Here is a 16,061-nt window from a genome sequence, read left to right as displayed (position 1 = left end):
CATGCACTCCTCTTTGCTCCGCCTCCCAGTAAAGGGGTTACAAGTTCACAACCACCTCACCCAGCTCCCCAGAAACTGATGAGTGTGGTGCTTGTCTCAATGCAATACAGGCTGAGTGTGGTCGTGCCTGCCTGCCATCCTACTGTTCAAAGGCCTCAGGCAGGAGGGTTGGGAATTCAAGGCTAGTCTTAGATTCACAGAGAGTTCTAGACCAGCTTAGGCTGTGTGGTGAGACCCTTTCTCAAAAATGACAATGCAAAAACTCAAACCCAGAGCAATTGTGTTCCCTGGAACTCAGAGGAAAGTGAATATACAAAAGCCCCGAGGCATATGGCCAGTGGCTTCCCAGGTGAAAACGGAGAGGTAAATATTCCTTAATAAGGGGAGGTGGGAGCTAAATCAGTAGTTACGGGATCCAGTCATCGGTCTGATTCAGATTCAGCTGGGTTATTTAAATACCGAATTTAAAATGGAATGGGAGGAAATGAAAACATGGTTTGGTTACCATGGTGTTGTATGCACTCTTGTGGAAAAAAAAAAAAAAAAAAAAATGAAGGCCTGAAATAGCCCCAGACTCCAGCTGACAATCAGAGCAGAAGGAAGGCCTCTAAGAGGAGACTGACGTGAGCTGTGGAGAGGTGAGTGGCAGTCCCAGGATCCCCAAAGGGGTGGCACCAGTCACAGGCTCTGCCAGCACATCCACTGTGGGACTTGGCGAGGAGGACCAGGGCCCATGGGCAGGTGCTCAAGTACCCAGAGAGATCAACGGAGAGTTCCAGAAAACTTCGTCTTTGTTACATGAATTGGATCCCGAGGCAAAAAGCAAAAAAGGCATCTGGCCATATTCTGCGGCACGGGCCGTGTCCTCTGTTCAGAGTGCAGCCTTGCAGGAGTGACTTACGTCCTTGGAGCCTCTGTCTTTACCCAGTGGGGATGGCAGTGCCTGGCTCGTGGGCTGTGGGAAGGCCTAAGCGAAAGGATGCCGTGGCAATTATGCACGTGCACGGAAGGATACGTGGTTAGTGGTTATCGCTCTTGTGTCTAGAGGGGACTTTAAACGCCTTTAAAGAGTGTTAAGAATAGGCTAAGAGGAGTGAAGGAAGCACAGAATTACAGTAAGATGTCTTGTATCTCCACGCTAGCGCACGAGGCCGAGTGCCTTCAGTGGGACCGGGTGAGCCCTCAGGCGGCTGTACACTGGCTTTGCCGTCATCATGACCACGGGTCCTGATAGCAGTGGAGCTGTATCATCTGTCTGGGTTTTTAGCCTTCTGGCTCAAATAGCTGCTGCTTTTAGTGCATCAAAGGAAAGCTGAGCTTCTCAGGATGCTACCACTCTTTACTGGCACTGAGGTAGAGTTACCCATTAGCAGGTTACTTGAGAAGCAGATTATAATCACAGGAGAATGTGAAGATGTGTCTGCCATCCGCCCTAGACATGGTCAGGGTTGGGGTCAGAGTCTCCTTTTCCTGGGATGCTGGGCACATAGCTACACACACACACACACACACACAAACACACACACACACCTACCTTCCTCTTGTCCTTACTCACCCTCACCAGATGGCTCACTTATGTGAAGCCCTCTACCATAGCATGTCTAAGGAGCATCACCCGGGGTTGGGATTTAGCTCAGTGGTAGAGCGCTTGCCTAGCAAGTGCAAGGCCCTGGGTTCGGTCCTCACTCTGGGAAAAAAAAAAAAAGAAAGGAAGGAAGGAAGGAAGGAAGGAAGGAAGGAAGGAAGGAAGAAAAAAGAAAAGGAGCATCACCCATTTCATTTCACCTTCATGCCTGCTCGTGTGACTTTTCTGCTTCTGGCCCAGGACACAGTCTTCCCCATGGAGGGAGCACGAGCTGCACTTGTCCGATGTGTGCAGGTGACAAGCTTTTAGAATTTGGGGGTTTCTGTGCTTTCCTGCCCCTCTCTATAAGTACAGGTATCTGAAGGACCGTAGTATTGAACTGAGTGGGGGCCCCAATTTAAGGTGTGTGTGTGTGTGTGTGTGTGTGTGTGTGTGTCTTTGCATGTGTGTGTGAATGCATGCATGTGTATGTGCATGTGAATGGAATTTTATCCTAAAATCGACATGGATGGAAGTCACAGCTCCCAGCTAACGGCCCGTGACAGTTTGCCTCTCCTAACTTTTCTAGCTAGCCGTCTTTCACTGGAAGAGTGGTGGTCTGTTCCTCCACTCCTGTGACTCAGTTAGCGCAGTGCTGGGGACGTGGCTCTTCGTGTCGCTGAGTCCCAGGGGGTGAAGCGATGTCTGCTCCAGAGTTCCGCTAGGTCACAGCCTATGCCTCTGCATTGTTGCTCATCGAGAAGACAAGACAGCATGTTGCCTAATGGCTCCTGTGGTCAGAAGCCGTTTCTAGTTCACATCGTCCTGACCACCACTGAGTGGGAGTTTTGCAGAGTGCCCTCTGCCTCTCAAGTGTGTGGTCACACTTGATGTCTAGATTGCCCAGAGTGGCAGGCCACCCAGGGTCAGCTTCAGGCGGGAGACCAAGGCTGAAGGAGCAAGGCTTCCTGTGTCTCCAGATCCCGTTTCCCTCCGGTTCCTTTCCCTGCCACTCTTCTGGAGTCCTTTGTAAAGTTTAGTTACCAGGCTCAGAGATAGCAGAGTTGCTGACCATGGATGTGAAAATAGCTTTTGTCTGTATTGTTCAAGGCCTGGAACCACAAAAACAACGCCACTCTTACCTCAAAAGGAATGAGAGAGAGTTTATTCTGGAACCAAATATGAGTGACCATGTGTTGAGAACACAGAATTAGGCTATCCCAAATCCCATTTTCCAACAGGGTAAAGTCTGGTAGCAACAGAGCCAAGTAAGTCCTAAGCCAGTGCATTAGGTAGGTGGTTTACAGCAGAGTGGAGAAATCCCACCAGAGGCCTCAGATGCTGTCTCACCACATCCTTAGCCTTTTGATTGGTAGAAGCTAGTGGTCTGGTAAGTTAATATGTTCTAGAAGGTTTTACCTGCTAGGTACAAGAATGTAAGTCAGACACAAAGGTCTGGCTATCAAGAGGGCTGAAGCTAGCCCAAGATAAATTGCAATGAGGCTTTGAACCTGCAAATTCCAACCCCTCCACCATCTTTGAAGTTCTAACCAGTTAGCTGCCTTGTAGAAGGTTTCATGTAAGGTGAAGTTATTTCCAGGAATTTGTGTTCACAAACCTTTCGTGTTCCAAGTGCATGAAGGATTTTAGCCTTTTTGTTGTGGGGTGTGGCCCTTGTGAGTGAGAGATGCTCAGGAGTAGGTCATAGGCGCTCCTGATCTGTGTTCTAACTTGTGGCCTGTCTGCCTTTGGTTCAGGAAGCTTGCTGCAGCCATGGCTTTCTATGAGCACTGGACTGGGGTCGGGGAGGGAAGGTCTTACTCCTTCTCTGGGCTCTCACACTTGGGGACTCATCTCCTTATGCCCACTGCCAGTCTGGGGTGAACACACTGACTCTGGGTGCCCCTGAGGGAAAGATGAGTGAGTTCAGTCAGCTCTGTAGACTGTCTGTGCCTTTGAGCAAGGCCTGGTGTGGAAGGATGCTGCACAGGGGGTCACTTCTAGAAGTTGCTATTCTATTCACGTGGGACTCAGAGTCGAGAGCATCTGCAAACGATCAGGTGCAGGAGAGTTTGCATCAGAAAAATGAAGAAGTCATTAAGACATAAGACCTAAAAGCTGCAGTAAGAAAGTCCAGGAAAGTCAGTTTTCCCCTTGCTCTTCGCTCGACACTTTTTTTTTCTACTTTTATTGATTCTTTACTGATTTCACATCTTGCATCCCAGTTCCACTCACCTCCCCACACTCCCCCCCCCCATCCACCCTGGCAACCTCCTATCAAAATTTAAAAGGAAAACCAAAAACCAACCAAACCAAAATAAAACAAAAAAGGGAGAAGAATCTCATCATGGAAGCTGTAGTATAGCCCATTGAGTTACACCGTGGTCAACCCTTTAGTCCATTCATCTTTACTTGCAAGTGTTCATTGCCAGGAGTCGTTGGTCTGGTTCGAGGCCTCTGGCATCCACTGCACTATCAATAATGGACTCTCACGGGCTCCTCTTCTATATCCTGTTGTTGTCCTGTGTCATGGAGATCTGTATGTTCGTTCCCTTCACATGCTCCAACAGCTCATAGATGAGGTGGTGTTGGGGTGGGCCAACTCATAGTCCTGCTTCTGGGCCTGGGTGGTAGGGGCCCTTGGGTCTGGCTCACCCACACTCACACCACCAGAGCCAGCTCCACTGGCTTGCCCAGGCAAGGTGCAAGGTTTCTCTCTCCCTCCCTCCCTCCCTCCCTCCCTCCCTCCCTCCCTCCCTCCCTCCCACCCTCCCTCCCTCCCTCCCTCCCTCTCTCCCCCTCTCTCTCTCTCTCTCTCTCTCTCTCTCTCTCTCTCTCTCTCTCTCTCTCTCTCGGCATGGGGATGGGGTGTTCAGCTCTCCTGTTCTCATGCCCTCAGGGCTGGCTCACCGGCATCCCAGACAGCAGGAACAGCTGTACTGTGCTGCAGCTGGTGAGGGACAGAGCTAGGTCTCCCACTCCCATGACCCAGTGCCAGCTGTCTCTCCTGCCGGCCCTTCTTCCTTCTCTGCTGCTCCCTGGAGAAGAGCTCTCCTGCCTGGTTCATTCATGTCCCTTCTCGGAATCATTCCTATCCCAATAGCGGTCAGTTGTCTACTCCTGGTTAACACTGCATTGTCTTCAATGACTATATCAGAGGGGAAATCCAAGCTGTTCAAATAAAGCTATCGATAACTTGAGAATAATGCTGCTCAGTCATGGCTTTGTGCCCCTCCGTGTTTCTAGGTCATGTAATCACTTAAGGTGTTTTGGGGTTTATTTTGCAAGAAGCTATGTTTCTAGTATAAACCGTGGGCTGTGAACACAGAACAATTGTCATGTCCTGTCCCTCCACCACCTCCACACACACCAGCCACTCTTCTGGGCACCATCCTTTGATGGTCCGTCAACAAGTCCTCAAGTCCTAGGATTTCCCTTCAGAAGCCTCCACCTTTTCTACTAGTGCTGGCCACCAGCCCAAGCACCATAAACAGTGGCTGGCATTATTGCACCAGACTGGACTGTGCTCTCGAGTCCGTGGCCAATTCCTGGAGGACCTAGCACAGAGTGATTGTTTTAAGCAAAGGGAATGGCTGCTGTGTGTCTTCCAGTAGCTTCCCAGGCCACTTGGAATAAAATATGGAGCCCAGCCATACTCCGAAAGCCATCCAAGGCCTGCCCACCCTCCTGCTTCTACTTCCCTGTCTGTCACACTGTTTCCGGGGCCCTGGCTCCTGCTGTGTTCGGCAGGATTACCTTCCCCAGATGACTTTGTGTTTGGCTTTCTTATTTCCCCAGCCAGGTAGGTTTCCATTGTCAGGCTCCTGCCCGACCATCTCTCTTTGTGTAATGGCTTCACCCCCACCCCTCCTGGGGCCCCATTTTCAGGCGCCCCTGTGCCCCCATTAATACAACCACTGCTGACAAACTGGTATCGTGTGTGCTGTCTATCTGTCTGTCTCACTGCTTCCACTCTGACACATCACGGGCACTTAGCCAGTGTTTGATGAGTGACATGTAGAAAGAATGGCCCCTTGGCCCCTCTCGGGTAGTGCTGATCTCAGTACTTCTCTGTGTCGTGTGTTACCCTACACGATTAATGGTGTCAGGACCTGGGAGGTGTGTAGCTGGTCTCTGGCAGTTTCAGGGGAGAAATGGTGTTATTTAAGTAAGGGGTACACTTCTTCTAAAAGTGCAAACCCACAACGACTGAAATGCACTTTCCTCTTCTGTTTCTGTGCCCATCTGCCTCCTATACAAAGTATAAGCAACGCATAAATAAAAAGTGATTGTCAGTGGGAATAAAGGCCTCACATATACAAATAAAGCATAAATTATAGAAAATGTCCACCGTGTTGGGACTTGTGGAAAAGACTATATAGACCTGCTTGTGGTAAATGTGATTCACTGGCTTCTTGCACACTTGGGAATTCTAACTAGTGAGGGCCTGCTGCCCTTGGTTGGAGAGGAAGTGATAGGCAAGAGTACTGAGACCAGGTTAAATTGTGTTTATCCAGGAGGGCACTGTCTCCTCTGGGGCCAGATCAGGTCAGATTCAAAGCCATCTACTGCTTGTTTGCTTTTTATTTTACTGTGTGTGTGTGTGTGTGTGTGTGTGTGTGTGTGTGTGTGTGTGTGTGTGTTGTGCGCACACTCGTGTGTCTTCAGATACCCTCGGAAACCAGAGAGGGCACTGAATCTGTTGCAGCTGGAATCGCGGGTGGTTATGAGTTGGGAACCAAACCCGGGTCCTCTGCAAGAACAGCAGGTACTCTTAGCTGCTGACCCCTCACTCCAGCCCCTTCACACGCAATCTTCTTTCTTTTTCTTGGCTTAAGATGTAGTAACAATTAGAGACTGACCGGGTTATCTCAGTACTCTGGATGCTAAGGCAGGAGGATCACAAGCTTGGCTAGCCTGAGCTACCTAGTGAGCCTGTTTCAAAAATAAAAAAAAAAGCATCAAGACTAAACGATTAGCAAAGACACAGCAGTTGGCCCTACCTCTTCTTCACACTGTTGAAAGGCTGCCAGCCCCAAAGGTTAAGTATCAATTGGGAATGAGCCCTTTCTGGGGATGTTCAAAATTACAAGCCCTAGAACCAGATTTTCGGATTGCCTGGTATTCGCATCTGAAGATAGTGAGAGCAGATGTTAGCATCAGCATTTTGAAGTCAAAACTTGTGACTTCATTCTGCAAAGAAATAAATGCAACATAGAGAAGTTAGAAAGGTCAGATTCAAAAGATTTGTTTTTTTTAAGTGGCCCTGGAAAGGCTTTAATGGTGCCCTGCGGCCTTAGGAGGCGCGGGAGCCATCTTTGAAAGCAGTCTCCGCTGGGTGCGCAGAGAGAGCGCTGGATCTGTGGTGAGATGCTGCACATCATTTGGGGAACCCTGGGCAGCAGGTTCTGTGCAGAAAGACCGTTTCCTACTTTATAAAAGAAGGTTAATGAGGACATAAGACTACTGCGTCTTCATGAAACAATTAAAATTCCATCTCTCCAGGCCAGCCAGAAATGACTGGGTGTGAAGGTGCCTGCCTGCGAGCCTGGTGATATGAGCCCCATTCCTGTGACCCACAGGACCACACTGATTCCTGCAACTTGTCTTCTGACCTCTACATGCCAACACACAGTAAACAAACAAATAAATGTAAAAAAAAAAATTAAAATCCACAGCCATCTTTGGGTTCTATCTAAAGGCAGTTGATGGAACACTGTTAATCTGCTATGGTGGTCTTAAAAGATCATACCTGCGTTCTTATAAAATGTGTATATACTTTCTAATATCACAAGATCCCTCTAGTTCCTATGCGCAGTATGCTTCTCCATTTTACAGGATTTAAAGTAATTACAGAGCAGGCGCATGGTGTTTGTATACAGTAACTTGCTTTGATGTTTATATTTGGTGAGCCCCGTAAAGTTACTAAGTTCTTGATGACGCCTGTATTGCTCCCTCCCATATTGCATGGCTCCTTGCCCTGTCCAGTGGGACATGTCAGGTAGGTAGAGAACTGTGGTTGGAGGAGGCAGCCTTATTCCAGTTTAACTGTATGCAATCCTGTGGTTTAAAATTCAGCAAGCCTATTCTGAGAGCTCCCTCATGGGAGAAAGGAGGATGATAGAGCGCTTTGTGATAAAACTATCGCCAAGTGGTTGGACTTTTAAACAGAAGCAGACAGTTGCTTTGACTATAGGAGCTGGGGCCCTAAGACAGTGAAAATTTCTCCCCAAAGCTGCAGAGAAAAGCAGGGGCCTTGTGGCGTCACACAGCACACAGGAACTAAGATACGTCAAGCCGCAGCAGGGTTCCGCCTCCTACTTCCCATAGCGGATTTCAGTTCATTGAGTAATCCGAAGGTGTGGCTGCTATTTCTGTCTTTTCTCTGCTTTCCTGGCTGCGCAGTCTGTCAGTTAAGGCTGTGGCAGGATGCCTGGGGATCCTTCAGCCCTGCGGCTCTCCACATAGGGGTGGTTTACAAAGCAGGATCCCCAGCGTGGGTGAGCCCGAGTGAAGTCAGCGAGTGGCTGTGGACTTGTCAGCCCCCTTTCCCCTCCTGTCTCCTTACACAACCGCTTGTTCCAGACGGCGCTCAGTACTGAGTGCCGAGTGTGAAGTGGATGGATTTGAGAACAATTCAGCTGCCTAACTCTTTTTTCCTGAAGTCTGTAAACCACCGATACTCAGTTTTGCTCTGTGGACTCCCTGAATGCTGTGGTTTGGGAAACTTGACCTTTCTGGTTTCAGCCTCCAAGTTGTTCCTAGGAAAGGCTTTAAGTAGACATTCCAAATAGAAGATAGCCTCTGCTAACAGCCATTGAAATCAGAGAAATTTCTGGAAGCGTACTGACAGCATGGCTGTTTTTGTTTTTAACGAGTACTGATCTGTGAGAACAGCACAGGGTCCTGAGTGATACTGAGATGAAGAGATGGAATACAGCCTCCATTTTGTATTGAGCGTCTTAATTGATGGGTAAAACAAGCAATGGCGCCCCCAGTGGCAGTCTCTGTTTCGAGGCTCATCCCTTCTAGGATGTAATTATTCATTCAAGATTGCTTTTATATATTGATGATAGATAAACACGTTTTATTTGCGAGCATGTGCTGTGTGTGTGTGTGTGTGTGTGTGTGTGTGTGTGTACGTGTGTTCATGTGTTGGCAGGTGCATGTAGGGAGCCAAAAGAAAATGTTGTTCAGGTACCATCTGCCATGTTTCTGTTGTTTTACTGAGGCAGGGTCTCTCACTGGCCTGGTACTCATCAAGTAGGCTAGACTGGCTGACAGTGAGCCTCAAGGACCTGTTTGTCTCTGCTGTAGCGCTGGGATTACAAATGCCAGCCAGCACACGCAGCTAGCTCCCCCCCCATGTGGGTTCTGGGTCTGTATTTCAGTCCCCATACTTGTACGGCAATGGCTTGCTTTGTGGACTGAGCCTTCTCCACAGTCCCAACACATTTCCCCCCTAGCATTTGGTGGACTTTCCTCAGTGTCTACCGTCTATGGCTAGCTCTGCTTCACAGACACATTATTTCTAAGAATTACCTTCGGGCCAGTGAGGTGGCCCAGCTGGTCAGGGCACTGGCTGCCAAGGCTTAGTTAGGACCTCAGCACCATCCCTAGAACCCACACAGTGGAAGGTGAGAACTGGCTCCCACAAATTGTTCTCACACTTCCACGTGTGAGTCGTGGTGCACACACATACACACATTCATAATAAATGAATGGATAAATTTCAAAACTAAGAAAAAGCGCTATCTTGGATTGACCATATCAGTGACTTAAGAGCCTGGACTTCATGCTTCAGCTTCCTGAGCCCTAGGGGGACATCTTTTTATGTTACTTAAAAGTAGCACACGGAAGGGGTGACGTTGACGGCTTAGTTAAAATGCTTGCAGGTTGTTCCATAGCAAGTCAGTCACCGTGCTGGCTGGGGAAATGCAGTCCTCAAACGCCCCTCTTTTTATTTGATACTGTTCAAATCATGCCTGTGCCTCACCACTTGAGGCTGGGCGGGCCGTGCTCCCAGGAAAGCTTCTGGAGGCTTCCATTCCCAGCTTCCTTCCCACCCACCCGGAGAAAAGGGGAGCTGGCTATGTCAAGCCTGCCCTCTTGAGGACACACTTGTTCCAGCTCCTGTGGTCCCAGCTCGCTCACGGAAAAGGAATGACTTTCCAGGCATAACAACATTGCCTCAAGTTACGTTTTTACATTTTTGGTGCTTGTCTCCCTCAGGTCAGCCACCACCCACCTATCTCCGCCTGCCATGCCGAGTCTGGAAACTTCGTTTTCTGGCAAGGTATGTACTGATCCGTTTGCCCTCTGCTCTCAGCACTGAAGATGTCATTTTTTCCGGGGACTGCTCAGTGCTTGCCAAGGTCAAAGGTGGTCCCCAGACCTGCTGTTCATAGAGAGTCTGCCCACCTGATGCCCTGGCTTCTCCCACCTCGACAGCAATTGACGTTTACCACATACTCACGGACAGCATGTTATTTCGTTTGTTATCATGGATGCTCAGAATTCAAAGATCATTTTTTTTGCCTGTTAAGAGACGCCCTCCCTCTTTACCCGAGTCACCTGTTCTTGCATCCTTTCTTCCATCTTACTCTCTAACGTCTGGAAATGCCTCACACCGCAGGAGCTGGGCGTTCCCGGCTGGTCAGCAGAGTGTAGGCAGCCAATGGGCTTCTGGCTTTGTAAAAATTTAAATTCTGTTTCCAAACTTACACTTGACACCTCTGACTTTTATTCATCTTCATTTTTATGAACATTTTTAACCTACTGAGCTTTCATTTCACTTATTTAGTTGTAGGGGGCATGTGGAGATCAGATGGTAACAAAGAAGACTGGGCTTTCTCCTGTCATGTGGGTCTGAAGGATGGAACTCCTGTCATCAGGCCTGGTGATAAGCCTGAGCCATCTCACCGGCCCCTTGGTTTTTTTGTTTGTTTGTTTGTTTTGGTGTTTTGAGACAGGGTTTCTCTGTGTAGCTTTGGAGCCTGTCCTGGAACTCACTCTGTAGACCAGGCTAGCCTCGAACTCACAGAGATCCACCTGGCTCTGCCTCCCAAGTGCTGGGTTTAAAGGCGTGCGCCACCACCGCCCAGCCACCGGCCCCTTGTTTTTGTTTTTAAGGTTGTTTGGAGGTTCCCTCTGTGTTTTGTGTGGTTGTTGCCATCTGGCTTTGTTCGGCTTTTGCCTGGCCTTGTTTTTGCTACTCTCAAGATCATAACCCAAAGGTTTGAGAAAGACAGGCACACTTCTACCCCTGAGCTTTGGCCCTTCTTTACATTTGTAGGCTTGTTTTGGAATCAATGTTCCTAAAACTTACATTTGGAGATGGGGGAGATGGCGAGTTGTCCTAAAAATAATGCCCCACGTTTCTCCTACGTGAGTGAGTTTCGTTAGGTTTTCATTTATTCAGAAGATTGGAGTACAGTAAGAGAAACTGAGTATCCCAGGTTATCAAGAAGTTGAGCACACACCATTTTTTAAAAAAGTATAGTTTTGTTTGTTGGAGACTGAGACTCATGTAGCCAGGACTAGCCTCAAATTCACTGTATAGACTAGGATGACCCAGAACTTCTTATCCTCCCCAAATGCTGGGCTTCCAGGCGTGCCCCACCACACCTGGTTCACACAGTATGGAGGACTGAACTCGGCCTCATGCATGCTGGTTATGCAGTTACTGACTGAGTTGTGCCCCAGCCCCTGATCAGTTTATAAAAACATTTCCTGGAGTGATGTTGCCATTTGGTTCTCATGCTGTCTTTATATACATGAACATAGGCATGTATCTCTGTGAGATTTGAAAGTACCCGAGAGCACACTGCAACACTTCCCTTTCTCCTGTCCATTAACCACTTATCTCTGCATGGATGCAATCAATCTTACCCACTGAAAGTTAGAAGCAAAGTGTTTCTTTTCTTTAATCTTTGCTATTGATGCTTTATATTAAATATTGAAGCTTCACCTGAGATTCCGCTGCTTTTCACCAAAGCCTTCATGTAGCAAGTCTTTCTCTGTCCTGCCAGCCCCCAAATAATGACATATAGATTTCTTATTAATTATGAAAGCTTGGCCTTAGCTTAGGCCTGTTTTTAACTTATAACCTAAATCAACCTATTTCTATTAATCTGTGTGCTGTCACATGGGTCGTAGCTTTTGCCTCTCCTCCTGCATGTCCTGTTTCCTCTGCATCCAGCTGGTGACACCCCCACTTTCTTCTTCCCAGAGCTCTCTCTGTCTGGAAGTCCCACCTATACCTCCTGCCTAGCTATTGGCCATTTAGGTTTTTTATTTAACCAATCACAGTGATATATCTTTTTTTTATTTTTTATTTATTTATTTATTTTTTTTTTTTGAGACAGGATTTCTCTGTGTAGCTTTGGAGCCTGTCCTGGATCTTACTCTGTAGCCCAGGCTGGCCTTGAACTCACAGAGATCCGCCTGCCTCTGCCTCCCGAGTGCTGGGATTAAAGGCATCTGCCGCCGCCGCCGCCGCTGCCGCCTGGCTACAGTGATATATGTTTACACAGTGTAATCAAATATCTCACAACACCTTCTGGAAATGTTTCTCATAAGGCTCCTTAGCTCCTACTTGATAAATCTCATTGGCCTTGTAAGTGCTTCTTTATTGTTTTCATAAAACTTTGCGTTTTTGTTTTTAACAAGAGAACCTTCTCAGAATAGTCCCTTGATGCTCTTTCTGTTGTACACGTTCCTGCTCGCTGTGTTTGGGGTGATTCCACCTATTCCCTTGGTGTAGGATCTTCAACTTTTCCTCAGGTTATTTAGATTGTTTACATTTATTGTGATTATAGATGTAGGTGATTTAAATGTGCCTTGTTTTCCAATTAGTCAAATCTATTCCCTGCTCCCCCTCATTCCTTTTTTTAATGCCGTCTTCTGAATTAGTTGAATACTTTTCTGTATGCCCATTTTATCTCTTATGTTGGATTATATCTACAGCTCTTTATTTTGTGCCTTAGTTGTTACCTTGAGATTATATATCTTTACAGTGTTGCAGTCTGCCATCAACTGGCATTGTTATATATCAATTTTCATGTAGTAAGAAACATGGCGAAGTAACCCCAGCCTTTGTGAGATTTTATGTGTGTTACAAATTTAGCAATGCATTGTTATCTTTGCCGAACTCCAAGTCTCCCTTTTTCAGTTTTCTTACCAATTTTATTGAGAAATACTCACATCCTGTATTGTTTACCCACTTAAATATATGACTCTGATTTTTTATTAGCACAGTTAATTTTAAAATAGTTTCATCACTCCAAAAAACAGCTTTTTTTTTTTTTTTTTTTTTTTTTTTTTTTTTTTTTAAAGCTAATGCTCTCGTAGCTTCCTTCAAATCCACCTTTGCAGTCTTTCATAAGAGGACTCCACTTGCCTCTCTCATCTGGACCACAGCCATGCATCTGCCGGCCTCCCTCACCCCTACAGTTCTTCTGCCTCAGTGCATCCACTAGACAGGGCCCGCTTCCCATCTCGTTCTCCCTTTTCTCTCTTGGTGGTGGCATCCGAAAATCAGGACAGCTGACGCCCTTGTCAATGTCCCGTCCTTTTCTCAGCCTGTGTCTGTGTGCTGCTTCTTTCCTCGTGAGCCACTGCCCCACGGCGGTTGGCCTGACTCGCTTCCCTCCTGCTCATCCCCTGAGCAGCCGCAGCAGCCGATCTCCTAACCCCTCACTTTTAACGCCTCCTGCCCAGGCTCTGTTCTCTGTGTGGCTGTGACATTTTTTGCAAGGTTTTTATCTAATCACACTGGTTCCCTGATTCTTTTCAACTCAACCTTAGCCAGGCTTGCAGAACTTACTATTGCCTCAGCCTGACTTTCTCCTCGTCCCCTTAGATAACCTCAGACCTACAGGTCAGAGCCACACACGGCTCTCTTACACCTCTGACCCTTTAAGTACTATTTATTTTCCCATTGCTGATTTCTCTATGCGCCACGGACTCATTTGTATTCTGCAGAGCCCTGCTTACATGGCCCTTTCTGACGAGCCTCTTGGAGGCTGCAGCATCCTGGGGATAGCCTGTGTCTGTGGGACTTCGACTTGTCTTCATCTCGCTTTGGTGCTGTTAACTCTTTCAAGAGGACTTTGTCTTACAACTTGGTTTTCCTGCTTCTGTTTTGGGACTCCGTTGGGTACCCATTTCTAGGGCATGAGCAGTTGTCTCCATTAGAACTAATTTCTCTGTGGTGGCTATAGGGTGACCTGTCATTTGTTGAGCCTCAGACCTCTGGTCCTCTAGCTGTCTTGCTTGAACATGTGATATTTGGATTTTGTTTCAGATGTGAGATGGAAAAATAAATTCTGGGGTAAATCCATGGAAATCGTCCAATCGGCACAACCCACGTGACGCTGCCAGCGTAAGTTCCTCTGTGTTAGGAATGTCAGCTCTCAGGCCTGGAGTCCACATTAGTGGTCTGTCCAGGCTGCCCACCCTGCCCCTGGCTTGGAGAGGATGCTTTTCACTCCATCTAGCAGTGGGTTCAGGTAGTGGCAGGCTCACAGTCTGGTGTTTTCTCTCACTGGGTGGAAATGCCCCCTGCAGACAATAGCTCTCTGCACAGAAGCTTTTAAAAATTCATTTTTACTCCCCTTCAAGATAAAGGGTCATTTTTCTTTATCATTGTGGTCCTGCCTCGCTGACAGAATTCCCTCAGAGACAGACATGGCTTTGGTGATGCAGGCATCACCAATAGGTGTTTTTAAAGCAAAGGGATAGTGAATCCAGAATTTGGGGCCAGGCTATGGGGAATCACGTGCTGCTGTGCCTCGTTCTCCCGTGACTGTTGGTCAGGACACCATACCTTCCTTGTCTCTAGTGCCCTCATCTGCCTCATAGGACATGTGGGAGGATAGACACGTGTTATGCATAAAGCACTTAAAATATTGCTTACTATTTCCTCATAGTTGCTATTTAACTCTGTAAGCAACGCCTAAGTTCTCATCAAAGGATGTAAATAATGCATAATTGTTGAAGTGTGGGAACCTGGCTCCCCCCCCCCCCAGTTGCGCCCTTCTGCCCTTTTCTCTCCCGTAGTTGGGCATTTTGCTGGCTCAAGAGCCTCAGCTCACATGTCCCTTGGAGCCTTATTTGATGCAGGGTCTGCGATTGAGGCCTGAGTGATTCGTCCCCTGCCCCGTTGTGTGCAGTAGGATGCCTGCCGCATCTGTGGCCGGCTCTTCCGGGAGCCGTCTCTGACCGCTCCTCTCTTCCAGCTTTGGAGATCACTTTGAGTGGAACAAAGTGAACTTCCTGCATCCACAACATCTTAAGCGGGCAGCGGTGGATCGAGCACTATGGCGAGATCGTCATCAAGAACCTGACGGACGACTCCTGCCATTGCAAAGTGAACTTCATAAAGGTACCTTGAGGGAGCCCAGCTCCTGGGCTGGAGGGCGGAGGCGGCCCCGGGTGCCCAGAGCACAGGCTGTCCTCCACTCTGTCCCTTGACTGGGACGTCGACCCTGCCTGCCTCCCCTACCATCTGCCCTCAGTGCAGAGCCTGGGGCCTCTTTACAAGATGGCATCAGACTGTGGCACAAAGATGCGTGAAGACATGATGCTCAGTGGATAAACCAGGTGTGAAAAGATGTATTCTATAGGGTCCCAATGACATGGGTACCCCAATAGCCAAGTTTATAGAGAAAGAAAACAGAGTAGGGGTTTGGAGCTTCTGTTTGGGAAAAGGAAAAAGTTCTAGAACTAGAAAGTAGTGACGATATTGTGACGGTACTTCATATTTTTGAGCTATGCATTTAAGAATGGCTGAAATGGGGGAATGGAGAGATGGCTCAGAGGTTAAGAGCACTGACTGTTCTTCCAGAGGTCCCGAGTTCAATTCCCAGCAACCACATGATGGCTCACAACCATCTGTAATGAGATCTGGTGCCCTCTTCTGGCCTGCAGTCATACATGCTGTATACATAATAATAGTAATAATAATAATAATAATAATAATAATAATTTATAATAATAATAATAACAATAATAATAATGGCTGAAATGAAGCCAGGCCTGGTGGCATGCTCCTGTAATTGCAGTACTCAAAAGGTTGAGGCTTGTGAATGGTGAGTCTGAGAGCAATCTGGACTACAACAGGAGACTCTGTCATGAAAGAGAGGACTTGGGCGGGGACAGCTATGCCTGTGTGCTTTGAGGAAAAGCGTGACCAGCCACCAGCCGTCCCCTTAACAAAGCTTTCCACTCCCTTCCACAGCAGACATCTGCAGTTTGTCAATGGCCCACGAGGCTCTGCACCGTCAGCCCTGGCAGCTCTCACCCCTTGGAATGCCCATGCATCCCTAGTGCATGCACACACATACACGCATGCACACACACTCACCCTCATCCCTCCCCAGCCCCCGCCCCCCTCACTGCTTCCCTCTCACTGCTGTCTGCCTCTCCAGCCACTGAGCACACCGCCCTGCTTTCCTCACTCCCTCCCCACTGGCCTCCTTCCTCCAGGTCCTGA

The 16,061-nt window shown here is 47.9% G+C and overlaps 2 protein-coding genes across 6 annotated transcripts in view; one reads left to right on the top strand and one right to left on the bottom strand.

Annotated features, from left to right (window-relative positions):
• The window catches only part of LOC119086172 (MAGUK p55 subfamily member 6-like), a 563,311-nt gene that overhangs the window by 305,691 nt on the left and 241,559 nt on the right, over nt 1-16,061 (bottom strand). The window lies entirely within an intron of this gene.
• Nucleotides 1-16,061, top strand: part of Osbpl3 (oxysterol binding protein like 3) — a 185,966-nt gene that overhangs the window by 152,650 nt on the left and 17,255 nt on the right. The window contains 5 exon segments of the mRNA XM_028892641.2: nt 9,797-9,860; nt 13,872-13,913; nt 13,916-13,949; nt 14,806-14,836; nt 14,838-14,951. Of these exon segments, the coding sequence (XP_028748474.1) occupies nt 9,797-9,860; nt 13,872-13,913; nt 13,916-13,949; nt 14,806-14,836; nt 14,838-14,951 (285 nt within the window).

The sequence above is a fragment of the Peromyscus leucopus genome, chromosome 3, assembly GCF_004664715.2.
Source record: "Peromyscus leucopus breed LL Stock chromosome 3, UCI_PerLeu_2.1, whole genome shotgun sequence".
Taxonomy (NCBI): domain Eukaryota; kingdom Metazoa; phylum Chordata; class Mammalia; order Rodentia; family Cricetidae; genus Peromyscus; species Peromyscus leucopus.
The sequence above is the reverse complement of the archived record's forward strand: the minus strand, read 5'-3'. Positions and strand labels throughout refer to the sequence as shown.